Here is a 20,710-nt window from a genome sequence, read left to right as displayed (position 1 = left end):
TTGGTTTAGTAATGTTCACTTACATCAGTAGTCTTCAAAGTTCAATGTGAACTTGTCTTTCTCTTGCTTTCCCCATTGATCAGAAGTGCAATGGGAGAAGTCTGTAGCCAGCTGGTGATGATCCTATGCTGTACACGCTGGCCCCCAGCAGTTCAGTGAAAAAGTGGTGATCAAGCTTAGTTCCTCCTGCTCCAAAGTACAGGTTTCTACCATGTGAACTATGGGTGGGATGTTTTGCTGGTAGCAGTACAGGGTCTATGACACACATTTGAACAGTTCTGATGTGATTCTGTCGAGGGCAGTGGGGCCACATGCAGATCAGCCTGTCCCTATTAAAATGATGCCTTGGGAATGGATCCAGAGCAATGTTTCTGTGAAACATTTTTAAAATTCCATCAGAAAGCTGGTTTACATTCAGACCTCCCCTTGCATTGTCTTCAACCGAAACACTGCACCATCCTTCACCGGACAGTGAATAATTTTCATTATTCAAGCTAAAAGAAATGCAAACATAAATAATGAATAGCAAACTGCATTGTCAAAATTATTTGAATTTTAATAATCCAAGCGTGGTGTTAATCAGACATTTAGTCCTTCCTCAGCTGCTGTAGACTGCCTTAGCATCATTAAAATCGGTGGAGTAAGGCTCCAGTGACATCAGCTGGAGATCTGACTTCTTGTTTTTAAAAAATGTGCGTTTTAACCTGACGGAGCCCTTTGAGACCGTCTGGGCCATGTCATGCCCTTGTCACCTTAGTGTGCGTCGTTTTCATTAATGTCTGCATAGCTCTAGGAATAACATTGGTTCTGCTAATGAATAAACAGAGGAAGTAAAAGAGCATAACTTCACTTCCGTTGGTCCAACAGAAATAGCATCTAAAAATGTCTTGGTAACGTGAAGTCGGTATTTTTTTAAAGCTAGATATTTAGAATCCAAGGACTTTGCCCTCCCTCTGTGTTGGTCTACGCCTTTAAATCAATCTGGAAACTGAAGCTGGCGCAGAGCTCAGCAGCAGCTTATCCAGCCATGTATCTTGGAGAGCCTACGACACCAGTGCTCTGGGACCCACACTGGCTGCCTGCCGAGTTCCAGGTGGAGGTTGATGGGGAAAGAGTTTTTGACCCATAAAGCCTTGAGCAAGCTGGGTCCTGCTTGTCTGAGACATCGCCTCTCCCCGCGTGGTACTGTCCCAGCTGCAGTCAGTGGAGGTGCAGGAGTGGGAGCCCCTCAGTATACAAGCAACAGCTGCTGGCAGAGAGTTGTGTGCGGGGCAGTCAATACAGGAAGTCAGGCTAGATGATCCAGCAGTCCCTTCTGGCTCTAAACTCTATGTAGCTGAATGCTCCCTTTTTCAAGTGCTGGTCCCTACACGTATTCCATGGTGAGTACACATTTGCTCCATGCACCTGAAGCTGGAGAATTTTGAAAGCAGTGTCCGTTGGTCTGCACATTACACCCTGGCTCACCTCATGCCTCTGAGTGAGGAGATAAAGGGAAGGGTGGACTTGACCACCTCTCCTCCAGTTCCTTCTCAATGCTGCTTGGCCCAGGTTGTAACCTCCAGTGTCCCAAGCTTCAGCTTTCTCCTTTACCTGAATATAGTTAATATTGGTAAATAGTTTTTATAATTCTAGAGCTTTACGATTTTATGTGATAGTGTTAGGAGTTTATAGATAGATAGTTCCCCCAGCCGGTACCCTGTGTGTGGACTGAACTATGCCCAGGACCCCAGGCTTCAAAATTGGTGCTTTCTGCCTGGTCAGTGACGACCACCACCGCTGCTTGTACTGCCTCGGGGAAGCCACATCGCAGCAAGGTGCGGTATCTGCCATTCGTTCCCCAGCCATACACGGGAAGGGCAGGAACTTTACCTTAGGAAGCACGTAATGGAAAAGGCCATGAGGCCACAATCTGACTCAGACTGGGGGACCCCCCTGTACATCGGCCTAACTCAGCAAGGAGCGTGCCTGGGGAGTCTGCCCCACAGATCCTTTAGTAGGGTCTTGTCAGGAGACCAGGGAGCGTTCTCATAAGCTTCTGGTACCACTTCCCTCAAACCCCAGGATCCACCAATGAAGACCGACCGAGAGCTTCGGTTATCCATGGTTCTGTCTTTGTCTTCAACAGCAGTGACACATACTGTCTCTACTGCGGCTCTGGCCTATCTGGGCACATCAACGATGTATACCCCCCGAAGCTGCAGATATTTCTCTCATTCTAGACAATATTCTTTCCCTAAATACAGCTGGTTTGTGTCTCAGCTCCTTACGGGTCCACTTGGCAGCAGTAAGTGCGCACCATCCACCTTCGCAGGGCTACTCGAGCTTCGCGAACCCACTCACCTGCAGATTCGGGAAAGGCCTAGTCAGAACCTTTCCGCCTAGACAAAAAAGTCTGTTCCTCAGTGGGGCTTGAACCTTGTTCTCTCAGTACTCACTAAGCCTCCCTGTGAATCATTAGCTTCTTGCTCCATGTCTCCCCTATCCATGAAGTTTGCATTGCTGGTAGCCATCACCTCACCCAGGAGGGCTGGTGAGCTTGGAGCACTGATGGCAGATCCTCCGTACACTATATTCCATAAGGACAAAGTTTCATCACAGTGGGGGTGAATTTAGGGTGTGCATGTAGTCTCAAGAGTGTCACCTGCACCAGTCTATCCACTTACCTGTGTTCTTCCCAAAATCACACGCGTCCTCTGAACAGGGGAGGCTCCGTTCCCCCCACGTTCAGGGAGTCTTAGACTTTTACCTGCAGAGAACAAAACCAATCAGGAAGTGTCCTAGACAATTTGTTGCTTTGGTGGAAAGGTTCAGGGGTCAGGCTATATCCTCTCAAAGAACCTTAAAATGGATCTCCAGCTGCATCTTGCTCTGCTATCAATTGTCTAATCTTCCCCCTCCTCTTGGGGTAAAAGTTCATTCCACAAGAGCGCAAGCAACATCTTGGCATCGTTTCAACAGTTGCCTTTACTTGATATCTGCAAGGCAGCTGTGTGGTGCTCAGTCCAGACATTGGTGAGACACTATGCCTTGGTACACAACTCCTCTGCATCTTTTGGAGTGGCAGTCCTTCATTCAGGTCTGCCATCTACTACTTTGCACCTTCCGCCAATTGAGTGCTGCTTTTTCATCACTCACAATGGAATACACATAAGGACCAGCACTTGAAGAAGAGAAAGTTACTTACTCACAGACTTTAAGGCCAGAAGGGATCATCATGATCATCTAGTTTGACCTCTTGCACATTGCAGGCACAGAACCTCACCCACACCTGTAACAGACCCCTAACCTCTGGCTGAGTTACTGAAGTCCTCAGATCATGGTTTAAAGACTTCAAGTGACAGAGAATTCACCATTTAAACTAGTTTAAACCTGCAATTGACCTTAGCTTACCTTACGATAACTGGAAGTACTTGAGATGTGTGGTCCTTGTGTGTATTCCACTACCCGCCCTGCTTCCCCTCTGTTTTGGATCTTCTCTGATTCATGGTAAAGAGGGAACTGGGGAGACAGTCAGTCCACTCTGCCCTTTATCTCCTTGGTCAGAGTCTTGAGGTGAGCCAGGGCACATATGTGAACCAATGGATGCTGCTTTCAAAATCCTCCAGGTCTGGGCACATGTGTACTCAGTGGAATACAGATCGGAACCATAGATTTTGAAGAACTTCCAGTTACTATAAGGTAAGTAACTTTCTCTTCCCCCAACATCTGACATAGCCTTAATTTGTAGATTCTGCAAGGCCCATCTCTTTGCCCAGCTTTTGGGTTTGGAGGGGCATAAAAGGACTGGTGTTTGGGTCTCTAGTCCATCTCTGGGTAGCTATTTTCTGGATCTGAGTTGAGGAGCAGCTGTTGGTTCAATGTATTATGTGACTGTGTTTTTAACCCTATGCAAAGACCTTTATCCTAGGCTCCAGGGAACTTTAGAGCCCAAGGGCCTTTTGAGGATCTGGGCCTATGTGCATTATAAATAAAAACAAATGCATTTAAAATGGGTCAGATGTGGAGGATAAATTTACAGGAATGCAATGCTTAGTATACCCCAGAAAGAGCTGCGTGAAATTTGTTCTCTTTTGCTGGATTCCAACCTCAATTTCAAGTGGCTTCTGTTACCTTTTGTTCTTACTGTGCCCAGAAGTGAAGTCAATTAGAAAAATTAATGGTTTGACTCCTAATCCCCAGCACCTCTTGCCTGTTTAATCAATGTCTGCAACTCATTTGCATTTAAGTTGGATGTTAGCAAACCTATTGGCTGGAGAAAGTCCTTGTCCTTTAAAACGTTGGGAGTGATTTGATATTGTTTGGACAGCATCATTGAAGGCCAGATCCTGCTTGCCATTACTATCTGAGTACTCCTGTGGTCTGTGAGTGTTAGAAAACATTTTGTAGTGCAAACAAGGAGTTGGAAAGAACAGTTTGGCCCCATAAAAATATGCTGGCAAGACACACAGCTGCCACCAGCTGCGTACTTAGATCACTGAAGACTGTCCCTTCACCATAGCCTTTACTAGATACCCCATCGTTATGTGGCTAAGCTCTCTTTAGTTTTGTGTTTTTGTGTATGTTTTATGAGTGAATTTAGAGGTCATAAAAAGTGTCTGATAGACCAAACCACAGAACCGGTACAGCACAGGAAGTGGCAGCTTCCCTCACGCTGCTTAGCAAAGTGCCTCCATTCTGATCTCTAGAGATGGGGCAGTTCAGTCTCCAAAAGCCATTTTAACCTTTGGCTTCTCTGAAACCTGCCGTGCAAGAGGACGAAGGGAGGCCACTGGTGGTGTTTGTGATGTGGATGCCCATTTTCTGGACTGACACCCCTCACGCAGCCCACTGAACAGCCCTGGATGGTAATGACTTAAGCTGCCACTGATCTAGGTCAGAGTCAAACTGGTGAAATGCTCTATAGTTCATTACCAGTCCAGTCCCCCGTGGCAGATATTCAACTGGAGATCTGTCTTTGTTTTCAAGGTCTGTCTTTTCTTTGCACCAGAAAAATGGCAAGAATTACTCTATCCACATGATTACAAATGACTAGAGCTGTTATAAGAAAAGGAGTACTTGTGGCACCTTAGAGACTAACCAATTTATCACGAAAGCTTATGCTCAAATAAATTGGTTAGTCTCTAAGGTGCCACAAGTACTCCTTTTCTTTTTGCGAATACAGACTAACACGGCTGTTACTCTTAGAGCTGTTACGAATACCTAGCACCAATGAAAATGGAAGTGGATGGGGACTGGCAGGCCACTATATATTCCACTCAGTTCCTTGAATGTACCATAAAGATTCCTGAGGAGTTCCAGACAGTCTAGGAGCATATTGCCAGAGGTGATCTGTGGGTTGGTTCAAAATAGCCCAGCTGCTGAAGAGGGTATAATATCCCCTTATGGGTTAATGAATATCAGTGGGACTAAAATGAGAATGGACTGCAGGACTGAGCCCTGTGTTGAAAATGTAATGATCGATCTACCTGAGGTACTTGTATGGCTCGCATTACCATTGTATCTGGGCCTTGTAATGTTTAATATACTTACCCTCACATCCCTCTGTGAGGCAGGGCAGTGCTACTACCCCTTGTTGTTCAGGCGGGGAACTGAGAACAGAAATGCTAAAGGCCAGATCCTCACTGGTATTTAGGCCCCTGACTCATGTTGAAATCAATGGGAGTTTGGCACCTAAATACCTTTGAGGATCTGGGCCTAAGTGGCTTGCCCACAGTCACTGAAGAAGTCTGTGTCAGAGCAGGGAATAGAACCTACATCACCAAAGCCCTAGGCTACTGCCCAGCCCACTGGATCATCCTTTCTATGGTATGACAGCAGGGTTGGGGGGGAAGAGCCTTGCAACAAGGTACAACACCAGTAGGATTGGAACTCAACAGGCCTGCTGCTGTACCCATTGACTTCAAAAGGATCAGGGCTGGGCCCTTTTGCTCAGAGCTAGGAGGCAGGACCTTTATCTGCTCTGTTAAACAGACTTAGTTTAAAGGAACCCTTCAGTGTCAGAAGGTTCTAATCCCTACATCTAATTACTGTTAGAGGGCTTTCCCTTCACCCTCTCCCCTGGTTCTCCTCACACAGACAGAAAGATAAGGAGTTGAGGCAGTCTTCAAGTGTGTGCTCATATATTACATTCCCACCATGCCCAGTAACACTCTAGCTGTATCCCTTATCTTTTCCCATTGTACTAAAAGCCCCATCTGGTTGTGGGAAATGCAACACACCGTCTTTGTTCATTGTTCTTTACACTTATTAGTATAAGATACAAGAGTATCAAAACGTCAAACCCAAAATTCTATCTCAGGCAGGCAAACAAGCCTATATACTAATACTTACAAAGAAGTGCTTTAAAGAATAATTAACAATCAGACAGGAAGCTGCCACCCTGCCATTTGAACAATGCACCATTGGACTCTGCTTCCACTGAACACTGGGAATTGTAAGGAAAGTTCTGTTTTTAGAACGGGTTTAATTTTACCTGGATTAAACGAGCTATTAAAAGAGAAACAACCCACATTCCTAACGTATAGCATAGCACCTCTGAAAGTCTTGATTTCCATTGCTTTAAAATGACATCTGTGGCCTCAGTCTTACAGGCAGCGATGCTTTGGCTCCTGGTGGGAAGCCTGTCGCTGTATTGTAGCCCCACTCATGGAATAGGGAAGTGAATGGTGACAGATGTTCCTAGAAGCAGCTCTGAACCTTTTCCTCGATGTGCTTTAATCTGCATGTTGATGCTGTTAACGTATTAAGATCTGTAAAGCTGCACAATATGTCTCAGTGCTGAGCAATCCTTTGGGCTTTTGGGCTTTATCTCCACTCTTTGTGTTCCTTCCACATCCATGGGAATGCAAATGTGTTCTCCTGGCCACCAGAGGGAGCCCATGTTGTCTCCTGTGTGTAATACTGCCTCATTGAGAACTACAAGGAAAACATTAATAGTTTGGGAGAAGGGCATGTATTCCGTGGCAGTGCATGCCAAGGCTGATGCAAAAACCATCCGGAAATCAGACAGCTCTACTGCATGTTGCTGCTCTCCCAAAGTGAAGAAGAACAAGAAACTTCCTACAGTTTGGATATAATTAGCTCCATAAATTAGATATTTATTAAAGATAGTTGAATAATAATTGATTATGTTAATAGATGGAAGTAAGGTAGTTAAACCGTAAGCCTAACAAAGTGTTAAGGAGGAGATATTTTAGGTGAAGCCCTACCGTGTCGTGCCATATACCTGCTGCTATGGTGAGAAATGAGATATATTAGAATTGGACAAAGTGCAAAGAAGGGCAACAAAAATGATTTGGGGGATGGAACAGCTTCCATCGGAGGAGAGATTAATAAGACTGGGACTGTTCAGCTTAGAAAAGAGACAATTGGGGGGGGATATGATAGAGGTCTATAATATCACAACTAGCGTGGAAAAAGCGAATAGGGAAGTGTTATTTATCCCTTCAGGTAATACAAGAACGAAGGGTCACCCAATGAAATTAATGGGCAGCAGGTTGAAAACAAACAAAAGGAAGTACGTCACACAACGCACAGTCAACCTGCGGAACTCATTGCCAGAGAATGTTGTGTACAAATGGGTTGAAAACAGAATTAGATAAGTTCATGGCAGATGGCTCCATCGGTGGCTATTAGCATGGCCAGGGATGTAACCCCATGCTCTGAATGTCCCTAAATCTCTGACTGCCAGAAGTTGGGACTGGATGACAGGGGATGGATCACTCGATAATTGCCTGTTCTGTTCATCCCCTCTGAAGCTTCTGATACTGGCCACTGTCAGAAGACAGGATACTGGGCTAGGCAGCCTATTGGTGTGACCCAGTATGGCTGTTCTTATGTTCTTAATTCTTCATGAGAAGTTTGGGTATGATTCTTGATCCTAGCCTTGACAGTCAGATTCTACCAAAAGGATCGATGCAGGATCATTAATAGATTCCAAGGCCAGAAGGGATCACTGTCATCATCTAGTCTGACGTTCTGTAGAACACAGGCCAGAGAACTTCCCCACAATAATTCCTAGAGCAGAGCTTTTAGAAATACATCCAGTCTGATCAGTGATGGTGAATCTACCATGACCTTTGGTAAAATGTTCCAATGGTTAATTACTCTTGCCGTGAAAAACTTATGCTTTATTTCTGGTGTGAATTTGACTAGCTTCAGTTTCCAGCCATTGGACTGTTATAACTTTCTCTGCTAGATTGAAGAGCCCATTATTAAATATTTGTTCCCCATGTAGATAATTACAGGCTGTGATCAAGTCACCGCTCAACCTTCTCCTTGTGAAGCTAAATAGCTTGAGCTCTTTGAGTCTAACACTATAAGGCAAGTTTTCCAATCCTTTAATCATTCCCGTGTCTCTTCTCTGACCCCTCTCCAATTTATCAACATCCTTCTTGAATTGTGGACACCAGATCTGGACATTGTGTTCCAGCCGCAGTCGCACCAGTGCCAAATACAGAGGTAGAATAACATCTCTGCTCCTAACCATAATCATCTAAAATGTGAAATCTCTTCCCTGTGAATAGTCTTCAGAAGCACGAACAGCCACTGAGGCTGCCAGAGCTGTTTGCTTTTAACTGTAAATTGCAGTTTTTTGGAGGGGTTAAGGAGGCTGCATGTGATGAGTAGGTCTGTCTCCCTCCTCCCACTGTTTTCCGTGTAACCTGCCAGATTCCCCTCCAACAGTGAGAGACCAAACTCAGAGAGACCTGTAATCATTCCACAGGATGCACAAGTAGTCTTGCAAATTACAGAGATGCCTTAAGGCCCTGAGTGTGCTCCTTGGGAGGTTTGCTGCAGGATCGTGACTCTCAGGTGAACAAAATGGGGTTTCTCCTGCCAGGACCCAGGAGTTCAGCAATATGTTCCTCCTTGCAAGATTTGCTTTCACCAGTGCCTACAGGCATTCCCCCACACTGATCAGGCTGTTGGTGATGCTGTTAACTCTTGTCCATGAAATAAACAACCCCAAACTCTGGTCCTGGCTGGGGAAACTGCTTTGGAAATAGTCTTAAAATGCATGGACCTGGTTCAGTGCTGACTTCTACCCCATTGCAACTCCTCTGGAGCCACTGGGACTGCCTCTGAATCAGTGCTGAATTGGGCTGTTTGATTCGTGATTTGGGGATCTTGGCTTTCTGTATCCTCTTTTAAACAGCCTTTTGGTTCCTGTTTGTCTCAGGACCTCTAGCTCTGGTTGTAGAAGTGCTCTTAGGATGGAGTCATGGTTGGTCTCAATCCTGAACCCTGTCAAAGGGTGGGACCTTCTTTTATATAGAAGGAATATATTGCCATGTGCTCATGTTGGAAGACCCACCAAAAAATCAGCTGTGATGGAGAGGCTGCATGGTAGTCACAAACCATTGATTTTTGCTTTAAAACAATTAAGTTGCCCCTGAATGAGCCTACAGCATGTAACTTCATGATCTCATTAGTTTACAGTGTTGGTCCCAGGATATTAGACAGACCTGGTTGGTGGGGTAATATCTTTTTATCGGACCAACTTCTGTCTCTTTCACCAACAGAAGTCGGTCCAGTAAAAGATACCACCCCACTCACCTTGTCTGTTGACTCTCCTTAGCGTTCTCCTCCTCCCTCCTGTGTCTCGCATTTATTTGCTTGTGTCTGGTTTCAAACTAGATTGTAAGCTCTTTGGGGAGGGCACTCTACAGTCTAACAATAAACAGGGGTATGCTGTTAAGCGTTCTTCAGCTGGCAAGGGGTCAGAGCTGCTCCCTTTTGGACTGGATACCCCAAATCCTGGAGGTCAGGCTGGGAGAGATGGTTAATAGCTGCCTGGGGGCAAAAGTGGAAGTAATGGGTGCTGGAGTACCTCTCTCTGAACCTGCTGGAGATAGCAGCACTGAAAGGGGAGCCTTCTCCTGCAGACTGTGCCTGGGGAACGGAAGAGCGTGAGCTTGGGGGCACATTGTCTCATAGATAGAGCAGTTGCTCTTGACTTTTTTTTTACTCCGTAGTTCTCTACATTCCTCTGGTCCCTTGAGTCTGAGGATCTCCTTGTGCTTTACGAACATGAGCTAATTAAGTGTCGCCGCCTGTTTTGTGAAGTAAGGCAGCGATGGGGAAGCTGTAGCGCAGGAGGTGACGTGACACCGTCACACACACAGTCACTAGCAGTTTGGGTGACCTGAGTTTTAGTTAAAACAAAAAACTCTGCTACTTGAGCCTCAGCTATTGGGGGAGAGGAGACAGGATGAGTTGAGTTGCTGCGTCTTGACTTTCATGGTGTCCTACAACCAAACCCTGAAGCCTTTACGTGGGCAAAGCGCTCACTGATAAGAACATCACAAATATAGTCTTGATCAGTGTAACGTTGTCATTCTAAATGTATTGAATGACTAATTTTTCCTCCTTGTTTATTTTCTGAGGAAGGCCTTAGACCATTCATTCCTGAAAAGGACAGCCAACACTTTGAGAACTTCCTAGAAACCATCGGGGTGAAGGATGGCCGGGGAATTATCACAGACAGTTTCGGGAGGTACAGACGGACTCTGAGCACTACCTCCAATTCAACGACCAACGGCAATGGAGCTGCAGGGAGTTCGGATGACCAGTCTGCCCCTTCCGAGGGAGACGAGTGGGACCGAATGATCTCTGACATAAGCAACGACATTGAAGCTCTTGGATGCAGCATGGATCAGGATTCGTCATGAGACGCAGCTGCGGGAGGAAGGATGAGAAGACAGCTCCTTTAAAGGGGCTTTATTGTTCCCTTTCAGGCTGAAAGAGGCTCCAAGGATGAATCGGGATGTGATTATTTTTCCCCCCATGTCAGTGGCTTCACTGGTGTCCATTTTGTGATGTCGGCTGGTGCCCTCTTACTGTGAAGGCATGTGTGTGTCTTCGTGCAGGTGAGCGTGCTGTGAAAGAGGATCCCGGGTTGGGTGATGGAACCAGAGTCCCTTCCTCTGACTTCATAGAACTCTTTGGTTTTGTGTTTTCTTTGCTGTCGTCGCTCTGGAGCGATGCAACGAAGCTGGGGCAAGAAACTTGCATTGAGCAGTAACAGCTCACTGGGACCCGATGGCAGGTTTACAGTTTTGCACATGATATTCCTATTGTAACTCAGACTTTTTTTTAAAAAAAAATGAAGTTTACCACAATGTGAATAATTTAAACCTATTGTTGGTGTTGTCGAAACATTTCTAATCCGAACCTGAAGGCTGTCTGCTGCGATACTGACATGATTGTTTTGTAGCGAAGGCCAATGTGGGCTCTTCTTCATTGGTCACAGAGGGAACTCTGCCAATGTGACCTCTGGGCTGTCCCCTTGCAGGAGGGGAGTTGGTTGGCGTGGGTAACCTTGGCCTTTCGCCTCTAGCACTCTGGTTCAAATTCAGCCCATAGTGCAGAGTGGGGCATGAGTGTTGGAGCATTTAGTGTTGTCCTGGTGGACAGTCTAGATCTAAAACCAACCCTGCCATTCAGCGTGGCTGGCAGTCTTTGCTCAGGAAAAGCCTAGGGCCTGAGGGAAATAGGAGATGGCACCACATTTTTACCTCTAGCAAAGTCATCGGTTGGGCTACTGTGCGTGTGCGCGCGCGCGCGTGTGTGTGTGTGTGTGTGTGGTGAGAGCTCCTGTTGTGGCTCTGTGAGCTCTCTGGCCTGGGGCTAGGTGGATTCACATTTCCAGTGCTGCTAGCTCCTTAATCTTCACAAGCACAACTGTTCACTCAGTAAAACCCGATCTCAATCCCAGTCCAGCACAAGTAGACGTGACAAGTTTTCTGCTCCTCCCCAGAGGGCGCCATGGTGCATATATACCTCCCCAGCACCCGTAGCGTCTGACCCCGCAAGGTGCGTGGGCACCTCCTGCAGGACGGACACTTTAGGGAGTTCAGGGCTCTGAGCATCTAGCAGGGTTGACCCCAAAAGATGGTGGTGAATTCAGACAGGAAGTGACAGTAAATTTATTCTATTGCTTAGAATTTCCCCTTTAAGGTTACAATAACCAGGAAATTCTCAGCCAGGCTGAGTTTAACATCCGTAGCTATTTGCGTGGGGAGTGGATTTTGGTCACCCTTGAAGGGTGAGATGGTAACAAGTTAAACTGATACAGTAAACTTTCTATGAAATTAGCAGTGGGATGGATGTATAGATATATAATGTACAGGTTGTATATATTATACAGACAATTATAAATACACTTATTTTTTGTATCTGTATTCCATGCCATAATATCTCTACTGGCCGCTATAACTGACCTTCAAAGGAACATATTGGTTGATACTTCAGCCCTTTCAGTAGCAAAACCCTATTTGTTCATGGACTCCAGGGGTTTCTTTCTTCACTCTTTTGATATAATTTAAAGTAAATTAAAATCCTGTACTGGTGGCTGGGCATGTTCGTTTGTCAAGAATAGGACATCAAACAGAGCTGGCATTCTGTTCCCACATGTTCTTCCCCTGAAACAAGAGAGATCCAAAGTCTATTTTTCTGTGTTCAATACAGGACCCTGTGGCACAGTCATAAATTGACCTGGCTGAGGGATCTCCTCCTCTTCAAGACATCAGTTAATTTCACCTGGTTGCAGTGTGCAGTCCTCCTTACCTACAGTGCTGTAGACCTGAAACGTCACTGGAATTCTTTACATTTTCAGTAACAGCCACTGCCTGATATAAGGAAAAATGCCCATAGACGATAGTTCATTTTTATTCTTAGATAATATTCTTAGTCATTCCTTTTACCTCAGTGTTGGTGAAATTAAAAGATAGGACCCTAGGATGACCATTTTAAAACCAAAAACCCAAGGGAAAAGCCATCCATGCTTCATATTGAAATATGGATGGTTCAAAAATTTTTCCGAGATAGAATAGTACTGTCCAGTGAAACCAGACTTAAGTGACTAATAGGGAATCAACAAAAAGCAGTGGCTGAATGAAGGGGACTTTTGGTAAGAACAGAATTGTGCTTGGAGAATTTGAGCAGCTTCCTCTCTTAGGAGACCACGCCAAAGTATCTTCAAGGATGGTATCTTGTAGGGATTCCTTACATACCTTATGCTTGCTTGCTCTTTTAAAAAACCCCTTCGGCAGTGCATGAACCACGAATGCATTGGTGAGAGTTTTTTGCTACTGAAGTTCCCCAGATGTCTGGCCTCAGCATGGAAAGAGACAGTCAAGCACCACCGAGGTTATTTTTGCTTTCTGCCGCTGTGATAAATACACACAGCTCTTCCTGCAAAACAAGCCTTTGGCTCTAAAAGGTCATGACCCTAGAAACTAGATGGAAACCTTTCTCAATCAGCATGCCCATCCAATGTAGTGGTGTTCCCTAAAGTACATTTTGATGATTTTGTCTAGTCCAGTTTTCAGTGATCTCCCCAGTGATATCAGTTATTGTTCCAGCACTCCCAAGACACTTCTCCCCACCATTAGAAAGTGTTCCCTGATTCAGCTAATTTCCCCCCCTTCCCCCATTTGTTTCCCATTACTCCTTCCAAAAACACCTTAAACTATTCCTCCAACTCCATGTTTCTGTCTCTCCATTACTCATAGACAGTTATCACACCTGCCTTCCCCAAGCGCTATTCATCTAGCCAAGCTAGTTACTCTTATTTTTCCCCCTGTATACCAGTCACTCCAGCCCTGGAATCATTTCTCTGCTCTTCTCTCACTTCTGTCCTACTTGTTGACCATGTTTCTGGCTCTGCAGTGCCCCAGAACTGGGTGCAGTCTCTCAGGGCCGCCGGAGGATTCAGGGGGCCTGGGGTCTTCGGCGGCGGGGGTCCTTCCGCTCCGGGTCTTCGGGGCACTTCGCCGAAGACATGGAGCGGAAGGACCCCTGCTGCAGAATTGCCGCCGAAGACCCGGAGCGGAAGAAGCAGCGGCGGGTCCTTCACTCCAGGTGTGTTCAGCAGCAATGAAGAACCCCCCGCCCCCGAAGTGCCATCAAAAACTCTCGTGGGGGCTCCTGTGGGGCCTGGGGCAAATTGCCACTCTCCCCCCGCCCCCAGGTGGCCCTGCAGTCTCTTACGGACAGCCTTCCCAGAGCCTACTGGCAGGCGCACTAAGATCTCCCTGCTCAGGGGCATTCTGCACATTGCCTAACTTTTGCCTCCATATCACACTGCAAGTTCCTATCTAAGTTGCTGTCCACTAGCAGCCCCATGTCTCTAGGCATTCCTGCTTTCTAGTGCATCTCCAGTGGGGTTTCCCCCGCTCCCCACATGTTAGCTTTGCATTTGAGCAGATTCAATCACCTGCCTCCTGCAAACACTCCCACTATGCCTATGCTGCAATTAGACACCCATGGCTGGCCCATGCTGCCTGACTTGGGCTCGTGGGTCTCGGGCTGCGGGGCTGTTTAGTTGCAGTGCAGGTGGTCAGGCTCAGAGAGCTCTGGGACACTCCCCCCTCACAGGGTTCTAGAGCCCAGGCCCCAGCCCAAGCCCAGATGTCTACACTGCAGTTAATAGCCCTGCAGCCTGAGTCAGCTGGCACGGGCCAGCTGCGGGTTTTTAAGCGCAGTGTAGACATCCCCTCACAAAGCACAGCCTGTTTTAAATAGGGGAGTTGGAGCAGGAAGCACATTGTCGCTCCCTAAGCTGGTTGCCTTCAATTACTTGGTTTCTGCTGCCCTTGGCACTCGGAGTACATTACAGCATGGGTGCCCTGGAGCCCTGTGACTGACAAGGGGAGGACTGAACTCCTCAACGGCAGGTTTGTATTGCTGGGGAGTGTCTAACCAACAGGAACATTCCAGTCACCGAAGAACATGTCAGATCCATTGTGTGCACTTTTTTATTTGGATACAAAAACGATGGAAATCTTGTGTGCGGCAGCTGCAGCTCTTGGGCTCCTGGTTCATGAGCAGTGCTGCCCTCCAGCCTCTCAAAGCTTGGCTGTCCCTGCAATACAACCACCGCTTGTCTGTCAGCCCCGCTGTCCCCAGCGCACACGCATGTACGCACACGGATGCCAAGGAGAAAGGCGTGTTGGAAAGAGCTGTTCGAGTAGCACCACGCTGTGTTCCCGGTGTTGGTGCGCTTTCCCCTCAGACCACGCTCCTTCTCTTTTATGCTGAAAGCCTTTATTCTGGTGCTTCCGCCCCCCCTTTTACAATTGTGTTTTTCTGGGGAAGAAATGGATAAGAAATTGCAATTTCTGGCTGAATTGTCTGTCCAAGAATTGAATTCAAATACAGTATTGACGCCGTGTATAACTTTGAGAGGCAGACGATGTCAAGAAAACATGCTACACCTAGACTGCTTAGTATGGTTGTACCCTTGAGTTTAGGTGCGGGGAAGAAATTGCATTGTTGCTACACCCTTAAAGCCCTGCTTGTTTTATCTTACAGAACGGTATTAAGTCTAAAACACTCCCTCACCTCTGTCTTCTCTCCGTTTCCAAGGCTCTTCTTGTGCAATTGGGACTAAGTAGAAGCCATTGCTGGCTTACCTCAGGCTAGTTTTCTGTACAGAAGAGAACCTTTCTATTCTAGTTTTCTGTACAGAAGCCCTAAGATGACCGTGACGTGATTACTTTCTACATGGATCATTCTTACAGTTGCCACCAACTTAAGAGTCAGGCTTTCAAACCCAGGAGCCTAAAGTTAAATCCATATATTCGGTAGGCACCTAACAAGGGGGCTGCACTTTCAGGAGTACTGGGCACCAAAATTTCCCATTGACCTCCTCTGGGACTGCGGAGTGCACAGCACTCTTGAAAATCTTGCCACTTCTTCAGGAGTCAAACTTCTGATTTTTGAAAATGTTGAAAATCATCGGAAAGGTACTGCCCTAAAGGGGAATTGACATGAGATCTTGCAGCAGAGAGATGCTTCCTCTGCAGACGGTAAAACGGTCAGGTGACCGAGACTGCAGTGGTATCTGTCCGGCGCGATAAAATTGCAGCATGACATTTGTGGCTTGATGCGTAGTTACATCAGTGCATGGTAGCATCATCAGGTCATGACACGGCAGCTTTGCGTATTGAAGTGAAGCCAGGACAGCATGTTGGGATGCCCCAAATTTGGGACAGTGAAAGTAGCATCCTGCAAATTTAAATGCATAGGACAGATGAATGGAAGCCGGAGGCTGCTGTGCCCTGTTAGATGAATTCCTGGACATCTGGCATGTCCCACAGCATGCCCCCAACTACCAGAAAGCAGGCTTCTCTTGCTCTGCGCAGCCTATGTCTTGGTATTGGATTTTCCAAACTGTTCTACTGGGGAAACATTTTAACTGGGCCAATCTTATCCCTGGTGTAACTTTATTGTCCAGTGGAGTTACTCCATGGATTAATAATTCCCCTCAATTTTTGTACTAGTTTACAAGATTTAGGATATTTCATTCAAATGTGATGCTTTTACATTCTAAGCTAACTGAAATATCAAGAAATGTGTATAGCTTTGTCACAGGCCCAAGAGCCAGGCCTCAGTTTCCCCTTTCGGCTATATCAATCAGTCCTGACTCACTTTGCCGTCAATAACCCCTTATTCAGGGGTAGCTTTATTCATTAATAACCAATAACTTATGTCAAGAAATAGTCCCAGGTCTCCATTTCCTCCTTACCAGAATTGCCATTGTCTTCTTGCCTCTGCTCATCAGCAAACTGCCAGCAGCCCCCCTGGCCTTCCCTGACTCAGCTGCTTCACCCCATCCATGCTGGGCTTCAGTCTGTACTTGCTCCCTCTGTGGGGTGTGTGTCTCCTGGTCAACATGCTCTTCCCCTTGCTACTCCCTTCCCAGGAGCCAGGCTCAAACTGCAGGCCTCTCTGCTCTTGAGGCAAACACCAGCTCTCTTCTGGGAGCTTCCTGACAGGAGCTCCCCATGGTGTCCCCTCTCCTGGGACTCTGACAGTTCTCTTGGGACTCTCACTGTCGACTCTAAGTGCTTGTTCAGGGCTTATTCCCAGGGAGGCCTAGTCTGCCTCTTGTGGGTTCATCCAGGCTGCATCAGCTGCAGGTCTTCTCTAGAGAGAGCATCTCCCCTCCCTGGGTGACTTCCTGTTCTAGTAGTCTCCTCCTAAGACAGCTGCTCCATTTCTAACTAGCTAAAGGGGCCCACCTGGATCACCTCAGGCTCCCAGGTGTTTCCCACAGGGTCATCATGGGTAAGTTAGGCCCTGATACTTCCTGAAGAGCCTCTGGCCCCATGACAAGCTTCTAATGTGACCTCTATGAAGTGTGGGGAAGAGATTTTTATATCCCACGCAGGCTGCTCTGTGCCTAGCACATTCTCCTGCGTCAATACTGTCTTGCTTGCCACCATCTTCTGACTAGGCAGGACATCCTCTGGGCATTGTTGACTTTGGTTCTTGATCGAGAGACACTGCTCTATCCAATTTCAGCTGTCGCTGGCCTGGTGGAAGCTCTCCTGTGGAGCAGATGGAGTTACATGGGATTAAATTCTTCCCCAGTGTGTCTATAATGCCACCTAAGTTTCCACTGAAGGTCTCTTTGGAGTGGCTTAGTCCTCTCTGCTGTGGCACTGACATGCTACCCTGTGGAGGGGGGAGGGGGAGCCTTGCATCATTGGCTTCCTATAGAGGCTTTCTGTGATGTGGGGCCTCATGAGGAGAGTTGCACTAAATGGGGCACGTCTGTCTGGGGTTCATTTTGGGGCACAGCGAGTGTGACGCGCCCCAGGGAGGGAGCAGGTGGGAGACCGTTTGCCTGAGCTGAATGACTGACTGCATTTCTCCATTAATCCGCCTACAGTGCATTTATTTTAGTTCAATACCATGATGCCGTAAGTCGGGATTTCCCCAGTGCTCACCTGTTGATGCTTCCTGTGTTGGCACCTTAACGGCAGAGCCTCCAGACCTGCTGACGCCAAAGACGTGTTAACTGAAAAAAATATGCATGTTCTGAATGAGTTCTTAAATTGATCAGGCAGCTTTGTTTCCCCCGTTTGGCTAGTAACTAGCTGGCAGGCCCATGGCCGGGTGGAACAATACAGCAGCCCATATGTAAAGCCACCAAGTTCTATGCGTGACTCTCCAAATGTCTGAGATGATCAACTGGGCAAAACAAAAATTCATATCCTCGCAATTAAAGAAGTAAGATGCCAGAGGGTGCATGAACTTGGACGTTGAAATTAAATGTTCTGGTTTCTTTTCAGGTTAACAAATTCACCTTTTGCCTTTCTTCTGGTTAAATTGGCATCATTGCGAGTTTCAGCTCTGTGTAACCCAATCTTTCCTATGCCATGGGGGAGTGAGGGGTTGTAGCTTCTTAGTTAGTGTTGTGTTGGAGAGCACTGCTGTTAAAGGGGACACAGTTGGTCTTACTCAATGGATAGGCGTGGGGCAGGAAACCCATGCTAACAACATGCTTTTAACCTTTCCATTGGATGCAGGCCTCTTGTGGATGCTTGTTAAATATTCCTGCAGGATTTGTGCATTGGAGTCCAGATTTTTTTTTAACAGCACAAAACAGCGGTACAATGCTAAATCCATCAGTTCTTCAGAAACGGGGGATGAGAGCATTTATCCAGAGTCTTTATGTAGTTTGAGTTCTTAGTGCCTTTTTATATATTCACTGTTTGGAAAGAAATGAAGTTTAACAGTCATTGAAGATTTGTGAAAATAAAACCATATTTTTGAAACAATTGTATAATGAAATCTATAAAAGACAGATCAGCTGCAGTATTTTTTTATACTTTATTCATTGGGAGGCTTGACTTAATTCTGGTATTAACTGTGTTAATTGTAGCTTTCAGTTTAGCCAGTGAGTGAGCTATTGGTGCTTCGTCCCAGACAGGCCCAGAGTGATTCTTAAGCACATCAGACCCTCAGTCTACCAGTAAAAGACATGTCTCTTTCCCTTTTCATTCAAAGCTTTTGGCTGGACTATGAAGCCGACCAAGCTACCAAAGATCCAGTTGTTTCATAAATGAAAACGGGGACTTTGCATGTTTGAAGTGTCTGTTTTACGTTGTGATGATCTTTGCCTTGCTTTTTATGCTGGTGGTTTTGTATGTATGCTTTATGTATGGAGTATTTGTTACAGGTAAATATAATTCTGCACCTGATGTTTATTCTGGTCTTTCATGCAGTGTGCACTGTCCTCTGTCTGAATTCAGTGTTTGTCCTGGACGATGATACACTTCGGCGAAATGTTGTTTCTCTTTGGCTTCCTGGGTTTAGTAGAAAGCACCTTTGTCCAACTTCAGCCCAAAGAGTCACAGCCCTGGTCCGATCCAGAGCTCATAGAAAGCTGCTGTCCTATTGACAGCAGTGAGCTTTGGAAAAGACCCCGAGAGAATGAGCTGTTTTACCTGAATGGCTGCAGTAGACAAGCGCAAATGACTGGTCCTCGTGGGGAAGAGAAGAACAGCTCGCTGTTACTAATCTAGTCCCAAAGCTAAACGCTCAGCACCTAGCTCCTCATGCTATGCAGATATCACCACACACAGCATCAGTGACCTACTGGCCTCTTCCCTACCGCCTGCCTTTTACTAATATAATGGATAAGAACTTGTATAGAATGGAACGAATAAAATACAGATTCCAGGTGCTCCTGGGTGACAGCTGCCTGTCCTGCCCTGTGGGTTCCAGAAACCTCTGTGAGTCTGGCAACATTCTCCTCCTTTCCCCCAGGGCTGCTGCTGCTGCTCTCTCTGGTGAGCTGCGGAAGCCCTTAAGTCACGGAAGTCTGAGAAAGAAACATGAGCCCATCCAGTTAGTCTCTGCCAAAGAAAGCTAGTTCTTCGAGTGCTTGGTCTAATCTTAACACTCAAGCCACTGAGCTTCTCCTGATGCCTGTAATAGACTATTGCCCAGACTGGTGTGTGGTGGCATTGTAGTTCCCCCAAGATAATCTGCCTACATTTTCATTCCTATGTATCCCAGTATGCATAGTTGTTCCATTAGTGAAATCCTCTTCCCCTTTTGGTGTCCACCCCTCTCAAGTAGTTGCAAACTGCCCTCAGATTGCCACTCTCTACAGGCTTAGCTCTTCGTCTTTCTTCAGAACTCAGTCCCCTGAGCCTCGCTGATGCTGTTCTCTGTCCAGCTTGTCAATGCCTTTCTGCTAATGTAGGGCCAGAGCTGAATACAACATTCCCCCCAGGGGCTGCTGCAACGCAGCAGAGAGAGGGTCAAGTCCCTGTCACCTCTGTGCTACAATGATTTTACCTCCACGCCGCACTGGCTCCTCCTGGAGCTGTTTGCAAACTCCAGTCTACCTGCTATTGGGTCTAGCTCTGCCCCAGGGTGATGGCTTCCCTGATCTATCCCTCCCGTTGGGCAGGGTTCTGCTGATTTCCCCTGTTGTGCATTTTTTTCCATGCTGGATTCCATTTTTATTTTGTGCCCCCTGCTTTGAAATCCTGATGAATCTGTCCTCACTAACAGCTGCACCTCTTTTCACTGTAGTATTGACTCTGGGGTCTAATAGGCTGCATTGTTCCTCTTTTAAATCAGTAGTGCAGATCTAAAAGAAGGGTCTCATCACCCAGCTGTGGTACCCAGCATTAGCCACTGTCTCTCTTCCACTTGCCACAAGCCATTAATTTTCAGTGTCAGCCAGTTTTTTGGTCTATCTAACTGTTTCTACCAAGCCACTGGATTAAGATTGTCAGAACCTGTGGCAGAGTTTGAGTAAACCTACGTATTACCTGCCCAGTGTCCCCCTTGTCCACTAACTCTAATTGTGTCCAAGCAAGCGAGATGTAGCCGTTATCCACCCATTCTGCCTGCTGCTCGCCCTCCAGACGTCCAGTGAATTGTGACCTAGTGA

General features: G+C 46.6%; 1 protein-coding gene across 2 annotated transcripts in view; it reads left to right on the top strand.

Moving 5' to 3' along the window:
* Positions 1-13,673, top strand: part of CCM2 (CCM2 scaffold protein) — a 76,242-nt gene extending 62,569 nt beyond the window's left edge. The window contains exon 10 of one of the 2 annotated variants that reach the window (XM_074943464.1): positions 10,396-13,673. In XM_074943464.1, the coding sequence (XP_074799565.1) occupies positions 10,396-10,676 (281 nt within the window). In that variant the 3' untranslated portion in view covers positions 10,677-13,673. Of the gene's footprint in view, positions 1-10,391 lie in introns of both variants that reach the window. The other variant, XM_074943465.1, reaches the window with a different exon arrangement.
* Positions 13,674-20,710: the final 7,037 nt, after the last annotated feature.

This window comes from Natator depressus, chromosome 2 (genome assembly GCF_965152275.1).
Source record: "Natator depressus isolate rNatDep1 chromosome 2, rNatDep2.hap1, whole genome shotgun sequence".
NCBI classification, from domain to species: domain Eukaryota; kingdom Metazoa; phylum Chordata; order Testudines; family Cheloniidae; genus Natator; species Natator depressus.
This window is presented reverse-complemented; position numbering and strand designations above follow the sequence as displayed.